The following is an 18,535-nucleotide window of genomic DNA, read 5'->3' as shown; positions in this document are numbered from 1 at the left end:
CCCAGCCCCAGAGAGTGTTTGGATACTAGGGCCCACCATAGGGAGGCCAAGGTGACCTGCCTCCTATGGCCCCCACCCTTAGTCTCTCAGCTGTCACCAGAGCACTTCCTGCTTGAGCATGCGACAGGAGGACTATCCCAGGCAGATTCTTCCCTTTTTCCCTAGACTGGAGACTTTTCAGGCATAATTCAGTTATAGTGACCTTTGGGGGTAACAGCAAAAGAAAAGACCTCACAAGGGACTAGTCTGTAGCCAGAAATCAAGACCCAAGCCTCATTATACATATACAGGGGTATATGTATAAAGGCGGATCAGAGCAAACCTGCTGGCAGTGCGCAGGGAAGGAAAACATTTAGGACAGTCTGTGTACCTGGGCCTTGGGGATTTGTATTTAAGCCCAAGTAGTTCCACCTGGACTGAGATGATCACTTGGGCCGTGACTGGCTACACCTGAGGACAGCTCCTTAGGTTTAGCCCTGCATTGCCTGGCTTTCACCACGCGATGAGTCCAAGCTTTATTCCCTTTTCAGGATGAGAGGGGCCCCTGAGTGAGGTAGCCAGGGAAATGAAAGTGAGGTAAAGAACTGGTCCCAGGGCTTGGGTGCTACAAGCCAAACCCTGCTCCTGCTAGGTGCTGCAGCCATTTGGGCCAGGTTCCTGAAGAATGAGCCTACAGTTCTTTTAGGGGATCAAATATCAAATTGGTCATCTCAGAGGGTTTCTGGCCAGGCATATATACATGCATATGTACACATACACATTCTCTCTCCAAAGAGCTAAGGTTGCCTTCAGGAGGTAAACTTCAGGCATTTGGGGCAGAAGCAGGACTAGAACTGACCACACTAAACACTGAGGGTCTCGGTCCCCTTGCCCCAAGTCCATGGTTCAGCTGAACAGGAGCCAGGGCTCTGCAGACACCACCCAGGTGAACAAGAAAACCTTGCCACCCCTGCATCCAAGCCTTGCCTCCATAAGATTCCAGGGCCATGGGAGTGACTCAGGGCCCAAGGAAAGGGCAACACTTTCACAGCAAGCCTGGCCAGACCCTGGGAACAACCTGGGACCTGTGGGGGTTCAAGCCCAGCTTGGGCAGGCTCCAGGCGCCTTGCCCTCACTCTTGCTCATCTATACTTTGCCTACCTTTGGTAGTGTTCGCATGTAGCTGTCTCTGAGAGTACTATCTCCTCCTAGCAGCATCTGCCTTTCTGAAAGCTTGCTCACTGCTACGAACCTGGTAGGCAGGAACTTGCTGGCCTGTCTAAGCAGGAGCTGCAACACACAACTCCACTGTGGGTCATGCTCACCAGGGAAAGTGAGGAGCAGGGGACAGGGCTACAAGACGATGGAGCCTTGCCGGGAGCACAGCAGGTAAGATTCAAAGTGTTTGGAAGGGACAAAGGAAAACTGGCAGGAAAGCAGGAATAAATGAGGTAAGGAAGGAAGAGATTCTGGGTCTAAGGAGAGTCTGGAATGGCATGGCAAGGGCAAAGCTCTCCCAGAAAACACTGGGGATGTCAACCTGGTGAGCAGAGCTTTTTTTTTTGGTGGTGGTAGTGATGGGTGATATGGGGGAAAGAATGTCAGTTGGCAAGGTAATGCTTTCACTTGCAAGGGTGAAAGTGGCCAGCCCTAAAGAAATTAGCAAGAGCTCCTTGAAGGGGAACTAGAGATATTAAGGGCCTCTGCCTGTCCTCCAAGTTCAGGGCTCAGTTACTGGTTTGGGTGCATCCCTCTCCATAGTGGAGAAGCCAAAGGGTTCAACGGTACCTGAGGTGTAGGCTGGGCTGGTTCCACTGAGGGCTGGAGAACTGCTGGCTGGGAGGGCCCAGGGAATTGTGTGACTGGAACTGTTGTTGATGCATTTGTCTGCATGAGATAGAGCAAAGGAGTGAAGTGAGTGCCACGAGTTTGGGACATGAGGCAAACCCATAGCAGGGTGAGTGGTGTTCCCGGTCAGATGCCGAGGAGAACCCAGGTGGCTTGGGCCCCGTCTGTGAGACCCCCGGCACAGGGCAATCCGGTGCCCAACCCATATCCCTGCCCTGCTCAGGTAGGGCCCAGATCTTGGACCCCAAGGGGGGAAATTCTAAGACCCTCTGGTGACCTCCCCCTCTTCCTTTCACCTTTGAGTTCACGTTAGGACTGTCCCTTTGAGGATTGCAGGTCCTCAGAGCTGTCTGCCAAGACTTCTTACCCTCAGTACCACCCCGAGGACCAGGGGACTCAGAATGCTCACCAACCTCTGAGAAAGGGTTGAATTCAGCCATGTTACTCTGAGAGGCATTGGTTAGCTGGGTCACTGAGGGGTCCTGTGAAGGCAAATGAGAGCCATTTAGATACTGGGGAGGGGAGTGAGCCGCGGGGGGTGAGGGGTACCACTACCTCTTGGTTCCTCTCAGGATCAGAAGCCCATCCCCGTAACACCTGGCTGAGGTGAGCCTACTGATGGCCCTTTCTAGTGCCCTGACAAGCCTCTCCCCAAGGGCCCTTAAGCTTGGCTCCAGCCACACCAGAGCTGCAATCTCTTCTCCCTTCGTGGAGGAGAGGTTCAGTCTCAGAAGAGACCCAAAGCAAGCCTGACATTCTGAGGCCTGAGAATGACCCTTCATGTTGTTTGTGACCTTTAAGTTCTAAAACTGCCCACAGACTTTACCTCCAAGGAGTGGGCTTTTAGGGGGCAGAATAAGTGGAGTGGTTGGGTAGAGACTTATTTTTCACTTTATAACTTTTCTATACTGTGTTATCATTTTACAGAAAACATTTATTGCCGCTGTCAGTGCTTTCCTTATAAAATCAAGCACACTTGGCTATCAGTACAGATATATTCAGTACAGATAGAAATCCAGGAAAATGTTTTTGGTTTATTTTTTTCCCTAGATTCTTTTCAAAAACGTAAAACTGCAGGTGGGCCACCATGGTGGCTCAGCAGGCAGACTTCTCGCCTGCCGCGTCAGAGACCTGGGTTCAATTCCCAGTGCCTGCCCTTGCAAAAAAAAAAAAGGAAAACTGCCCTCAGAACACAGCTTTTCCCCTGAGTTTGCAATCCTCCCTTCCCAATCTGATTTCTGCTCAAGGCCAGCCCTTATGCCCAGGGCCTGCATCAGCCCCTGCCATTCTCTTTGAAGGCTTCATGGCCTCCCTGTTGGCCTAGGCTGTCTTCATCCCTGTCTTCCCCTTCCCCTCCATAGGAATGGCATTTGGATCCAGCTCAGCAGTGATGCTTTGGCTCTGGAGGAACAGGCATGAAGGGCAGCCACCTGCCTCTGGGATTGGAAGGGTGTGCATCCTGCCCTCAGCCCCTCACTCCCTGCCCTCTCTCCACTCATCCGGATGCTCCTGTCCTTTAGGGCCAACCTCACTTCCACCAGTAAGTCTCCCCAGACCGAACTCTTAAAACACAATGTTTCATTTATCAATCCCTTCAATTTATCAGTGGGAAAGGGACAATGGCCATGGTGAAGTAACCTATCAGAGGTTTCAACATGGGGGCTCCCTCCCTCCTCTTACCATTTGTAGAGCTGAGAGTCAACACTCAATGTGCTCTCTAACTTCTTCCCACTTACTGACTTTCTCTTCCCATCTGGACCACCAGTTTCTAGCAGGGGAGACTGTGTCTGACCCTACCCCCAAGCCAAGCCAAGAGTGGGGAACAAGCTCCAACTCATTATGTGCTTCTGGACAGGAGCAGAGCCTAACACTCTACAGCACCCACACCTCCCTCTCCTAACCTCCTCTGCAAAACAGACTGAGGCCATGTCCCTTCTGCAGGACCCCATCCCTACAACCTGGACAAAGTGACAAGGGAGGCCACTGGGGCAAAGAGGATGGCTGGCTCTCATATCTCTCTCTTTAAACTCAGCTGTACAAGGACAATTATTACCCTACCCTCCAAGGAGGACATGACATTCAGGGTGAAAGTCTCCCTGACCACAGAGGACACGACTCCCAAGGTTGAGCCTGGCTCCAGCATCATGAGATTGACACTGCCTTCTGGACTAAAACGGGGGAAAGAAATGTATCAAAATAAGTTATCAGTGGCTAGGAGAGTTCAAATGGAGTCAAGAGACTATTCTGGAGGTTACGCTTAAGCAAGCTTCAGCTAGATACTGCTAATTGCAACGGTTGACCACAGTCCCACCAACATCATTTCTGTTAACTCTAAAGAACACCTAGGGCTCTAACTGAGACGCCACAAAAGCTAAGTTTATTTTCCTGAAACTTATAACTTCCAGAGGATTTCTAGGCCAGATAAAACCTGAATCCCAGAGGGGCCAGCCTCTTCAAGAACATCAACTAGTGAATTCTTGATATTCTCACAAGCAGTGTGGACAATCAAAGCTATAGGCTGAGCCCCCAGTCTTGGGGTTTGTTCATATGAAACTTAACCCCACAAAGAATAGGTCAAGCCTACTTAAAATTAGGCCTGAGAGTCCCCCCCAAGAGAACCTCTTTTGTTGCTCAGATGTGGCCTCTCTCTCCAGCCAACACAACAAGCAAACACACCACCCTCCCCCTGTCTATGTGGGACATGACTTGCAGGGGTGTGGACCTTCCTGGCAACATGGGACAGAAATCCTAGAATGAGCTGAGACTCAGCTTGTCAAGGGATTGAGAAAACCTTCTAGACCAAAAGGGGGAAGAGTGAAATGAGACAAAGTGTCAATGGCTGAGAGATTCCAGAGTCGAGAGGTTATCCTGGAGGTTATTCTCACGCATTAAGCAGATATCACCTTGTTATGCAAGATGTAATGGAGAGGCTGGAGGGAACTGCCTGAAAATGTGGAGCTGTGCTCCAGTAGCCATGTTTCTTGAAGATGACTGTATAATGATATAGCTTTCACAATGTGACTGTGTGATTGTGAAAACCTTGTGTCTGATGCTCCTTTTATCTACCTTGTTAACAGATCAGTAGAACATATGGATAAAAATAAATAATAGGGGGAACGAATGTTAAAATAAATTTAGTTTGAAATGCTAGTGATCAGTGAAAGGGAAGGGTAAGGGGTATGGTATGTATAAATTTTTTTTCTGTTTTCGTTTTATTTTTTTCTAAATAGATGCTAATGTTCTGGGAAATGATCATGATGATGAATATGCAACTATGTGATGATATTGTGAACTACTGATTATATATGTAGAACAGAATGATCAAAATAGGAATGTTTGCGTTTGGTGTTTTTTGGTATTTAAAAAATTACAAAAAAAAAAAAAAGAACATTAACTAGGGTGGGCAATGGTGGCTTAGTGACAGAGTTCTTGCCTGCCATGCCGGACACCTGGGTTTGATTCCTGGTGCCTGCCCATGTGAAAGAAAAAAAAAAGAGTATCAACTAATTCCATCCCCCCATCCTATTTTGTCAACACCCTTTTTCAACATGAAAAAGTTAGAACGGGCATATCCCAAAGACCCCTATAGATTGGGAATAGGATCAAAGGAGGAGGAGTTATAACAGAGAAGACAGGATTTATGAAATGAGTATGACAGCTGAATCACTATAATGATATTTCTTTTAGCTTCCAGTACTTTGGAGCACATAGAAGGAAAAGCTGAAAATGTGGAGTAGTAAACCATATCAAACTTTGAAATTTGTTCTGTAAGTACTTGTTAAAATTCACTTTGAAAATTATTGCTTTTTTTTTTGTATGTATGTTTTATTAAGGGGGGGGAGGCAGGGAGGCAGGGAGGGAGGAAGGAAGGAAGGAAGGAAATGAGATTATCTGTTGGCTGAACAACTGACAGTTTTATTCCAGAATTTCTGGGTTGGCCTCCAGCAAGGAAGACTCGGGTGTCAGTATCTATTCTCCTTCCAGGTTCAGGAGATACAGCCGAGAGAATGAGGTGAAGCCAATTAAATCAAATCACCACCTAAGGAACTGGTTACTCAAGTCTGAGCCACTATAGGACAGGGCAGCAGTTTCAGGTGCAAGCATGTATACACACCTGGCCAAGGAACCTGCATTGAATAAGCATCCTCCCAGCCCAGAGAGAGATGTCCTTTCCTTTAACAACGTCACCCAGAAGGGAGTCTGGGACAGAGTGAGGAATGGGAGGCTGACTACCCTGGTCCACACTGATCCCTCCTGGTTTTTCTAAAGTCTTCAAGACTCGGCCCCTGGACCCCTCACTGGGCTCATTGTGAACAAATCCTGCCTCCACTAGAAGGCTATAAACTCTGCAGCCAAATGTCTCTGTGCCTAATTAACCTCTCTAGTTCTCTGGTGCTTGGTGAACCGCCTGATGGAGAACACAAGCTCAGCAGATGCTTGAGAAAAAATGTCTGCATGTTGTAGCTCCTTACACATTCTGTAGAAGGCACTGTCCAAACGTCAGGACACAGAGAAAGGGAGGGCACCTGCCTCACAGCTGCAAACCAGGAGCATCTTGCTGGAAAAGGAGCCTAGAACACACTGTGAGACATGGATATTTCTCATCTGAACCTGGACCCTTTCTCAAAGATGTAAGTAGCTTCAAGAGAAGCTGAGGCCTGGGGAAAGAAGTGGAAAATGGGGGGTGGAGGGAAGGGGCTGGCATTTACTGAGTGTCTACTATTGTGAAATGCCGATCACCCCAGGCTGGCCACTACTGTCAAACTGTCAGAAGAGAAGGCTCTACAGAGTTTCTGTTCAGGAAAGTTTTGGTAACAGATGGTGGTGATGGTGGCACAACATTGTGTGAGTAATGAATACCACTGAACTGTATATTTGAAAGTGGTCTAAATGTGGAATATTTGTATATATGTTACAGCAGTAAAAATAAATAAGAAAAAAAGAAAAGAAGGTTCTACTAGCCTTTCTCAACCTGCTTGAGAGAATTAAACCCCAGTGCCCTGAAGCACTCACAGTCTGTAATGACTTCTCTCCTGTGTACTGAATACTAGCTCTATTCCATCCCTGAGAGAACTGAGTAAAGGCACGCCAATCAGTTTCTGTGTTCTGTGGCTCCGATGGTGAACCCTAGCTGAGAAACGCTACAACATACTACTACCTTACTTAACCCTCACTGCAAGCCTGTGAGGGAGGCATAGTTACATTTTGCAGCTAGAAAAAAAGCCCAAGCTCAGAGAGAAGTGGCTTGTCCAGGATCTCAGTACCTAGCTCAGCCAGATCCTGAACCCAAACTTGTCTGTCTTCCAAAACACAAGATCGTCCATCTGAGAGGTCTGTCTTGTGCACCAGTGCATCCCCAGAGCCTAGTAGGGTGCAAAGAAATCTGTGGTTGAGTGAATAACCTGCACTATGGAGGGTGTGCCAGTTTGAAACAGTTGTGTACCCCAGAAAAGCCATGTTATTTTAATTCTCATACAATATTGCTGGGTGGGATTTTTTAAAAACATTTTTTATTGTTAAATATAACATATATACAAAGAAAATAAAAGAAAAGCAATGATTTTCAAAGTACACTTCAACAAGCAGTTACAGAACAGATTTCACAGTTTGTTATGGTTACCATTCCACTATTTCAAATTTTTCCTTCTAGTTGCTCCAAAACACTGGGGGCTAGTAGAAATACATAAGTTCATTTTTTGTGAAAAATAACATAGAAGCAAAAAAGCAATAAATGTCAAAGCACATCGCAACAAATAGTTGTAGAACAGATCCCAGAGTTTGGTATGGGCCCAAATTCCACAATTTTAGGCCGTCACTTCTAGCTGCTCTAAGATACTGGAAAACAAAAGAAATACCAATACAATGATTGAGCAAATCATACACATTTGTTAAACCCTACCTTCTCTGTATAACTCCACTATCACCTTTGATCTTCCTCCCATTCTTTATGGGTATTGGGGCTATGCCCACTCTAACTTTTTCATGTTGGAAGGAGCTGTCGATAATATGGGATGGGGGATGGAACCAGCTGACGTCCTGGAAGGACTGGCCCCTCTGCAATTCACCACTTGCCTGGTCCAGGGACTCATCTGGAGGTTGTAGGTTTCCGGAAAGTTACCCTAGTACATGAACCTTTGCAGAATCTTATATAACGCCCTAGGTGCTCTTTAGGATTGGCTGGAATGGTTCTGGTTGGGATTTGGCAAGTTATGATAGGTAGCAACGTCTAACTAAAATAAAGCCTTGACTCTATTTGAACTCACTGAGCCACTGATACCTTATTTGTTACACTTCTTTCCCCTCTTTTCTGAACTAGATTAAATTTTGAAGCGAAATTTAAACCCTAAGTAAACCACTAAAAAAATAAAGTAAATGTAATGTAAAAATAACTATAGTCAACAATCTTAAAAATTTAAAACATTTTATACAACTTATACTTGTTTACAGTCTATCATTATGAAATAATCGGCTTTTGTTTTCATATTTTTCTAAATAACAAGCTAGTGATAATTTTGTCTTTGTTGCAATCATTATCATAGCCTTAACATCAAAATTCAGGGTAAGGGAGGAATACCACTTAATTCTTGCTTTAGAGAGTATCCTTGATATCTCTTCACAGGTGGGATCTTCTTGACTGTTTCAATGGAGACTATAACTTTTGATTAGATGATTTCCATGGAGATGTGTCTCCACCCATTAAAGGTGGGGATGCCCTTTAAGAGGGAGCCATTTTGGAAAGAGCCCATAGTGTGGACAAAGTCCACACGGCCAGAGACCTTTGGAGATGCAGAAGGAAGCCGGCCCAAAGGAGGCCTTATGAAATGAGGAGCGAAAGCTAGCAGATGTCGCCATGTGCCCTCCCAGCTGAGCGAGAAACCCCAAACTTTATCAGCCCTTTCTTTAGAGTTATGGTATCTTTTTCTGGATGCCTTAATTTGGACATTTTCACGGCCTCAGAACTGTAAACTTGCAGTTTACATAATAATAAATTCCCTTTTTAAAAGCTGTTTTGCTTCTGGTATATTGTATTCCCATAGCTTAAAAGCTAAAACAGAGGGACAAAGGCCAGGGTACTGTGAGTGACCAGGAGAGGGCTTCTCCTCATTTCTTGATTCCTGGCTCTCAAAGAGCTGGTTCTTCAGGCACACCCTCAGTAAGGCTCACGGAGAGCCTTGCAAGTAAGGACTATGATGACTGGTCTCGGCAGGGACCACCAGCTTTCCCTGCAAGTCACAAACAGAAAGTCAACATCAGCCACCCTTCTTCCCCTTCATCAAGCATGAGCTGCCTCTTAAGTGGGTCACGTAGTCATTTAAAGGATAACTTTAGCAAGGGTTAAGTTTCACCTACAAAGAAGAAGTAACTTAAAACCTCCCTCATTGCCCAAGGGACTCAGACTGGCCGGGAGCCTTTACTGAATTTATAACAAAGCAGCTGTCCCTAAACTCAGCCCTTTTCATTCAGCAACAGCTACAAACAGTTACGCGGGATATGCCAAGAGAAACTGGGCCCAGCTCCTGCCCTTCTGAGCCCCACAGCCTGGTGACTGAGACAAGCACACACAAGGTGTGCGGGGACTGCAGTGAGCTGTGTGTGCACTGCTGCGGAGCCCAGGCTGAGCGGTGTCAGGAGGAGGGAGTGACACTTGATGAAGGCGGGGTCCCAAGAGCCAGGGAAGACGGTGAGCAGGGCCCAGGGCTCCAGGCAGGGAAATATTCCCGTCTGGTGAGGCTGTGAGGTAAGGGAGGAAAGAAGCAGGCAGAGGCAGGCTGGCGCTCTGCCAAGAAGGGCCTGAAAAACATACTCGTTTCTGCAGGTCTGGAAATCTCCTTCCATGTGTTCCACAAGTCCTGACTGTGCTTGAGCTCACTGTTAACTTTTCCTTGTTTTCCCCATCCTGTGCTCCACTCATGTTCCCAGTGTGGGCTGAGTTTATTTCAAGCCCCAAATAAACACTTACTGAATACCTCGTGGACTAAAATAATTCAGAGTCTTTTTGAGGCAAAGAGTCACCAATCATTTGGAACTTCTGTGAGTCTTATTTGCGTTGGAGATGAGACTGTGTATCACAGAACAGAAAGGCCAATCATCCCCAGAGTGGCTGGCTGGGTCCCAAGCTCACAAAAGGCCACAATTACCATGGTGCTCTATGACTCGGAATCCTGAGAATTCATCCTGAGGAAATGTGACAAAAACACATAAAAACCCGTGTCTGCAAAGATACTTATTGCACCGTTATTTATAACAGGGGGAAGGGTGCACGGGTGGTTCAGTGGTAATTCTAGCCTGTCATGTGGGAGACCAGGGTTCTCTTCCCAGCCCATGTACCACCTTCCCCCCTCAAAAAAATACAATGTTATAATAGGGGGGAAAAGCAGGAAATAACTTAAAAATCCAACAACAGAGAATGTAAGTTGGTTTTAATGTACATCCCCTCGACAGCTTAATCAGCCACTAAAAATAACAGCCATGAAGACAGCGCAGCAATCAGAAAAAGCTTTGTTACATGAATACCAAACAGTGATTTTGTAAAAAGCACACATATGCAAAAAGACTGGCAGGAACAACCAGACCTAAGAGACATATGCAGAACACTTCACCCAACAGAATATATTCTTTTCTAATGCACATGGATCATCCTCCAGGACAGACAAACTGTTTGGTCACAAAACAAGTCTCAAATTCAAAACTACTGAAATTACACATCTCCAATCACAAGGGAATAAAACAGGAGATCAATAACAGAGGGAGAACTGGAAGATTCACAAATTCTTGGAATTTAAACAACACATTCTTAAACAACCAATGAGTTGAAGAAATCATAAGGGAAATTAGGAAATACCTTGAGGCAAATGAAAACACAACATACCAAAACCTACGGGATGCAGTAAAGACAGTATTGAGAGGAAAATTCAGACCTCTTAATGCTCACATTAACAAAGAAGAAAGATCTCAAATCAGAGATCCAACCTCACAAAGTGGAGGATCTAGAAAAAGAAAAGCAAACTAAACCCAAGGTGAGCAGAAGAAAGGAAATAACAAAGATTAGGACAGAGATCAACAAAATAGAGAATTAAAAAAAAAAATCAACAAAACCAAAAGTCGGTTCTTTGAAACGATCAGTAAAATCAACATTTAGCTAGACCAACAAAGAAACAAAGAGATGAGACAAAAATAACTAAAATCAGAAATTAAAAGGGGGACATTACTATTGACACCACAGAAATAAAAAGGACTGTAAGAGGACACTATGAACAGCTGCACACCAACAAATTAGATGACATGGAGGAAAGGAACAAATTCCTAAAAAAACACACTGTACCTACACTAACTCAAGAAGAAACAGAAGACCATTAACTAATAAAGAGATTGAATTAGTAATAAAAAAATCTCCCAACAAAAGCCCACAACCAGATGTCTTCCCAAAGGAATTTTACTGAACTATATAATTAATACCGATTCTGTTTAAAAGCTTCCAAAAAATTGAAGAGGGAAATTCCCTAACTAATTTTAAGAGGCCAACATCACTCTCATATCAAAGCCAGATAAAGATACCATAAGAAAAAATCACAGACCAATATCCCTTATGAATAGAGATGCAAAAATCCTCAACAAAATACTAGCAAATTGAATCTAACAGCACACTGAAAGAATTATATGCCATGATCAAGTGAAATTTATCCCAGGTATGCAAGGGTATTTTAACATAAGACTATCAATTAATATAATACACTACATTGAAAGAACAAAGGGAAAAAAAAACATGACCATCTCAACTGACACAAAAAAGCATTTGACAAAACCCACTACTCCTTGGGAAAAAAAAAAAACACTTAGAAAACCAGGACTAGAAGGAACTTTCTCAACATGATATAGGGTATGACAGCTAACATCATATACTTAATGGTGAAAGACTGAAGGCTTTCTCTCGAAGATCAGAAACAAGACAAGGAAGTCCACTGTCATCACTGCTAATCAGTATTGTCCTAGAAATTCTAGCCAGAGGAATTAGGCAAGAGAAAGAAATAAAAGGCATCTAAATTGGAAAGGGAGAAGTAAAACTTTCCCTATTTGCAGATGAAATGATCCTACATATGGAAATCCTGAAAAATCCACAACAAAGTTACTAGGAGCTAATCAATGAATTCAGGAAAGATGGCATGGTACAACATCAACGTACAAAAATCAGTAGTGTTTCTATACACTTATAATGAAGAATCTGAAGAAGATAGCAAGAGAAAAAAATCCCATTTACAAAAGCAAGTAAAAGAATCAAATATCTAAGAATAAATTTAACCAAGGAAGTAAAGGACATGTACTTGGAAAACTACAGAACATCGTTAAAAGAAATCAAAGACTAAAAAAATGCAAAGACAGTATGAGTTCTTGGAATGGAGGACTAAATATTGTTATGCTGTCAATTCTACCCAAAATGATTTACAGATTCAACCCAATCCCAATCAAAATTGCAACAGCCTTCTTTGTAGAAATGGAAAAGCCAATCGTTAAACTGACATGGAAGGGGTGCACAGATAGTTCAGTGGTAGAATTTTCACCTGCCATGTGGGAGACCTGGATTTGATATCTGGCTCATGCACCACCACCACTTCCCCCAAAAAAACCTGTGAACAAAATTCCCTATAACACACATATCACATATCTGCCTCTGTGTGTATATATATATGTATAGATCTAGAAATACACATATGTAGGGAGACACATTAAAAAAAATTGACATGGAAGGATAAGGAGCCCTGTTTCAGTTTGCTAAAGTGCTAGAATGCAATATACTAGAAATTGGCTTTTATAAAGGGATTTATTAAGTTACAAATCACTATTCTAAAGCTGTGAAAATGTCCAAATTAAGGCACCAACAAGAGGATATCTTCTTCCAAGAAAGGCTTATTGTATAGGGGGATTCTCTGTCACAAGGAAGACGCATGGCAGCATCTCCTGTCCTTCTCTCCTGGCTTCTAGGTTCAAATGGCCTCTCAGCTCCTTCTACATCTCCAGATGCCTGTGTCTGAGCTTTCTCCAAAATGTTCCCCTCTTAAAGGACTACAGCAAGCTAATTAAAACCCAGCCTAAATGGGTGGGGTCACATCTCCACGGAAACAACCTAATAAAACCCACCCACGATTGGTCTGTATCCACAAGGCTGGATTAGAAGAACAGGGCTTTTCTGGGGTAAATAACAGTTTCAAACCAGCACAGGCCCAAATAGCTAAAAACACCTTGAAAAAAAATTAAGTTAGATGACTCATACTTACTGTTTTTAAAACTTATTACAAAGCCACAGAATCAAAATGCATGGTACCGGCACAAGGATAGACATCTGGACCCATAGAATCAAACTGAGAGTTCAGAAATAGACTCTAACATCTATGGCCAACTGATTTTTTACAAGAGTGCCAAGTCCATTCAATTGGGAAATAACAGTCTCTTCAACAAATGGTGCTAGGAAAACTGGATACCCAGATGCAAAAGAATGACAATGGACCTCTACCTCACACCTATACAAAAATCAACTCAAAATGGATCAAAGACCTAAATGTAAAAACCAAAACTATAAAATTCCTAAAAGGAAACATAGGGAAGCATCTTAAAGACTTTTGTATTTCGCAACGATTTCTTAGACAAAGCACAAATGAAAAAACTGAACACAACAGCACAAACAAAAAAATTGAAAATGGCGCTTTAGGACTTCACCACAAAAGTAAAAAGATGATCCATAAAATGAGAGAAAATATATGGAAATCACATATCATATCTGATAAGGGTTTAATATCCTGCATATATTTTTAAAAATCTTACAACTCTACAACAAAAAGACAAACAACGCAATTTAAAAATAGCCAAAAGATCTGAATAGACATTTCTCAAAAAAAGACATCCAAATGGCCAAAAGCACATGAAAAGATGCTCCGTATCATTAGCCATTACAAAAATGCAAATCAAAACCACACTGAGATACCGTTTCATACCCACTAGAATAGCTACTATTAGAAAACAGAAAATAATTAGTGTTAAAGAGAATGTGGAGAAAGAGGAACACACATTCATTGTTAGTGAGAATGTAAAATGCTGCATCCGCTGTGGAAGACAGTTTGGTGGTTCCTCAGAAAGTTAAGTATATAGTAATTACCATATGATCTCGCAACTCCACTTCTAGGTATATTTCACAAAGAAATGAAAACAGGGACTCAGATATTTTCACACCGATGTTCACAGCAGCATTATTCATAATTGCCAAAAGATATTGGCACCCCAAGTGTCCATCCATAGATGACAAACATATTGCGGCATACACTATAATAGAGTATTATTTAATCATAAAAAGGAATAAAGTTCTGATACGCAACCACATGGATGAACCTTAAAGACAACATACTGAGTGAAACAAGTGAGACACAATGACAAATACTGCATAATCTCACCAATATGAAATAATTAGTATAAGCAAAAGTCAGCAACCAGAATACAGGCTGCCAGGGGCTGGAGTGGGGAGAGGGTATGGGGAGTTAATGCTTAATTGGTACAGAACTTCTGTTTGGCATGATGGAAGAGTTTTGGTAACGAATGGCAGTGATGGTAGCACAACATTATGAACCTAATTAACAACAGTGAATTGTATATTTGAATGCGGTTGAAAGTGGAAATTTTAGGTTGCACATGTCACTAGAATATAAAAAAATTAAAAAAAAAAACAAAACCAGGAGTATATAACACAGTGAACCCTAATGTAAATTATGAAGCATAGTTAATAGTACATATGCAAAAGTATTTTTTCATCAATTATAACAAAGGTACCACACTGATGTAAAATGTTAATAATAAGGGGATGTAGTGATTTGAAGCTGTACGTAGCCCAGAAAAACATGTTCTTAAATTTATTCCATTCCTGTGAGTGTGACCCCACAGTAAGCAGGAGCTTTTAACGAGGTTACTTCAGTGAAGGTGTAGCCCACTTCAATCAAGATGGGTTTTAATCCTATTACTGGCTGGAGTCCTTTATAAGTGGAATGAAATTGAGAGAAAGAAAGCCAGAGGGAGTAGCTAGAAGCTGAACATCAACAGAACAAGGAAAAGAAGGTAGAAACCAGGAAATGTCACCACGTGCCTTGCCATGTGACAAACTAAGGACCAAAGATTTCTGGCAGCCAGCCCCAGAATGCCAGTTTCTGGGGAGAAAGCATCACCTTGATTATGCATTGATTTGGACATTTTCCCGGCTTCAAAACTGTGTGCTAATAAATTCCCATTGTTTATGGGACCTATTTCATGGTATTTGCTTGAGCTGGCTATGCACTAAAACAGGGAGTATATGGGAACACTCTTTTCTACGTGATTTCCTTGGAAACCTACAACTTCATTAAAAAAACAAACAAACAAAAAGTCTATCAAGAAAGCATGTCAAAATGACCATGGTTGCAAAAGATCAGTAGAAACGTGGACGATTTATTAACTAGGTTCTCCAAATTTTCTACGACGTAATTATATTACTCTCATTTTAAATACACACAACACATGCACACACACACACACACGCACGTTTTTTTTTTTTTTTTTTTTTTTTTTTTTTTTTTTTTTAAGAGAGAGGGAGGAAGGGAAGGAAAGACAGAGAGAAGGAAGGAAGGATGGAAGGAAGGAAGGGAGGAAGAAAGGGAAACATCTTTAAACATTTTCTTGTTTTATTGTATTTTGTTTGTTTGTTTGTTTTTTACATGGGCTGGGGCCGGGAATCGAACCGAGGTCCTCCGGCATGGCAGGCAAGCACTTTGCCCGCTGAGCCACTGCGGCCCGCCCACATGCACGTTTTTTAAAAGAGAGGCTGAGAACCCACCAAAGGAACAAAGCCAAGGGCAGTGGTACAAAATGATTCAGGAAATTAAATTCAAACTATCTGGCCTTGCATTTGAGGCCTTTTGTAAACTGGCACAGGACTCCCTTAAGCAGGGTCTATCCTCAAACTGAGCCTCTTTCCTCTCCTCTTATCTGCGGACTCCCTAAAGAAACCATTCCACACTAAGCACTATGCTAGAGACATCAAGAAAAAGTTTTGCTTCTTGCCCTCAAGAGAGTACAGAGAATAAAACTGAAGCCAGGGTGAGAAGTGGTACCACCCAATGCTGAAATGGGCTGAGGACAAAGGACAGGATCCGAAAGGAGGGGGGTGACTGACTGACACTGTCTGAAGACTCAGGGAAGACATTACTGAGGTTGATACCTTGGTTGGATTTTGAGAGATGAAATTCAGCAAGCAGTAAAGAGGAAAACAAGAAAGTCCTTTGCAAAGACACAAAATCTTTAAAAAAGAGCTTGTATGTGTTTCGGGAATGAGAGGAGGACATGAAGGCTGTGGCGCAGGATGTATGTGCAGAGGGAGAACCAGGAGTGTCAGGGAACCAGCCTGTAGAAGAGGAGGCCCCAACTCGAGGAGTCTGGACTTTACCCTCTAGACATGGAGAATGATCAGGGATCTGTAAGCAGGGAGTACCAGACCATCTCTGCCAGCAGTGAGGAGAGCACAAGGAACAGAGGACAGAGAATAACAGGAAGCCAAGCCAGAGACAAGAGTCCATGAGGGCGAAAGTGAGAAGTAAGGCATGACAGCTGGGGATGGAGAAGAGGGGATGGATGCCAGAGACTCTCCTTAGGTAGATGCCACAGATTTGGTAACTCTTTGGGTTGGTCAGGGAATGGAGGGGCTACAGGGCAAGAAAGAGGAAAAAGGAAGGAGGTGAATGACTGGACTGCTGCAACGTGTGACTGGTACACAGGGCCACCCAGAGAAAGAAAAACAGGTTTATCGGGGGTGGGTATGTGGGGATAGGGTAAGGGTCTGAGAAGATACTGGAGTCAGACTGGATGGAGTATATTTGGATGTTTCCAGTTGAGAGCTGAGGCTCACGAGAAAGGTGAGGGCTAGAAAACAGATCTTGGGATAGCTGGTGTGTGGCTGCTACTCAGAGGCCACAGGAATAGAAGAGATCACTCAGAGTAAAGTGAGAAAAGTACAGACCTCAGGGACACCCCTCAATGTACGAGACAGGAAGTGAAAATAGCAGACATAGGTAAGAGTTATCAGTATCAAAGGAGACAGGGATAGAGGGAATTTGAAGAGAGACTTGTTAAACAAGCATGTGTTACAGGCAGCAGCAGATCCCAAGCTCCTGGCTCCAAGACCACTAGATCTGAGATTGAGGAGGTGCCTGGGGCTGCAGCATGGGCTGTGGGGTTGACAGAACAAGGGAGCACAAGGATGACAATAAGCAGAAGCAATTTTTGCTCTTGGTGCTCCTTCATTAGAAACAACCTCTCTTTCCATCTGCCAGGTCTTTGCTCTCAGCCTGAGCCCTTCCCCCAACAGGGCTCTGCCCTTCCTCCTCAGATCCTTCACAGGTCTTCTAGGCAAGTTCTGACTGTCCTTATCTTCCCCACAGTGTGTTGTCATTATCAGTGAGCACTTCTAAGTTCTCCTGCCAGATCAGAAGGCGCTGACCTCACTCTACACCCTTTCACCACGATCTCCCACCCAACCCCATGGAGCCATTGTCAGCGATGTGAACTAAATATGGGCACCTCAAAAGGGTGCTTACTGGATGTGTCACATTCTGCTAGTGTAATATGCACACCACTCTTCTCTGAATGGGTGGCAAGTATTCCCTGTTTGCACTGGTTAAACATTACCATTTATCTGAACACAGGATTATCCTACACCAAGTGGCTCCACAGAAAACCTAATGGAAGGTACAGTCAAAGTTCACCTGTCTCTGGTCAAGTGCTTCCTAACTTCCAGCCTGGCTCTAGGCACTAATCCTAATGCCTTCATCCGATGAAGGGGGCTAAAGGTAGGAATGTCCCATCTGGGCAACTGCGTATAGTCAGAGTTGAACTATTAATCACCTTGCAATTTTAAAATTTCCTGTGGTTTGAAATCATCTGGTGGTTTGGAGAATTCTCAAGGCTTTGGTCAAGATGGAACTGACTCGCTCTGAGAAGTGGTGAGGCCCTCAATGCTTGTGCAAGGAATTTCATGCAACTTTGTTCACACCCAAGTCACGTTTCTGCCACCCCTTTCTCCTCCCACAGGAGAGAAATGTGCTAAATCCTTGGGAAGCAGCCACACCCCTGAGATTATCTTTTAACTGCAAGGAGGCAATGTGTGAAAATGACATTGTGTGATCTGGCAACTCACCAACACTGAAAGGCTTTCTCTATTCAGCACCAACTCCTAGCCTGGCCCCCACCTCTCCCTGAGATTGGTGCTGTCTGCCAGAGATAATGTGACAGAACAGCCAAGTAAGGATGCAGCATTGTGTGATTTTCAGTGGTCAGCTGAAAAATAAAATGTACAGTGCAGCCCCTACCCTTAACCCCTCTATCCTTTCAACAACCTGACAAGACTTAACGAGAAACTTTTGAGGGCAGACACCCTGGAATCAGCCCAAAGCAGGGAGCCTTGTATCCAGAAGGTACAAAGTAGATGTGCCATAATTAACAGAGGCATCAGGGTGTGCTAATGGAGGTTGTGAAATCAGCAGCACTCACTCAGCTTGCCATTTCCTGCTTCCTCATACGAGTTTGGTAAAACTTCTGCACTCTTGGACTTGGCTCTTCATTCACAACTGTCTCACTTTGCAGGAAGTTTTCTAATAATCACAATTATACCTATACCCAAGGAAGTGGTCATAAAAGCATACACGAC

At 43.6% G+C, this 18,535-nt stretch overlaps 1 protein-coding gene across 3 annotated transcripts in view; it reads right to left on the bottom strand.

Moving 5' to 3' along the window:
- Nucleotides 1–18,535, bottom strand: part of SCAMP2 (secretory carrier membrane protein 2) — a 29,340-nt gene that overhangs the window by 8,089 nt on the left and 2,716 nt on the right. For 2 of the 3 annotated variants that reach the window (XM_077123772.1, XM_077123773.1), the window contains exons 2-3: nucleotides 2,241–2,309; nucleotides 1,768–1,866 (exon numbers count right to left, since the gene is read on the bottom strand). In XM_077123772.1, coding sequence (XP_076979887.1) covers nucleotides 1,768–1,866; nucleotides 2,241–2,309 — 168 coding nt within the window. Of the gene's footprint in view, nucleotides 1–1,140; nucleotides 1,270–1,767; nucleotides 1,867–2,240; nucleotides 2,310–18,535 lie in introns of all 3 variants that reach the window. The other variant, XM_077123774.1, reaches the window with a different exon arrangement.

The sequence above is a fragment of the Tamandua tetradactyla genome, chromosome 12, assembly GCF_023851605.1.
Source record: "Tamandua tetradactyla isolate mTamTet1 chromosome 12, mTamTet1.pri, whole genome shotgun sequence".
Lineage (NCBI taxonomy): Eukaryota > Metazoa > Chordata > Mammalia > Pilosa > Myrmecophagidae > Tamandua > Tamandua tetradactyla.
The sequence above is the reverse complement of the archived record's forward strand: the minus strand, read 5'-3'. Positions and strand labels throughout refer to the sequence as shown.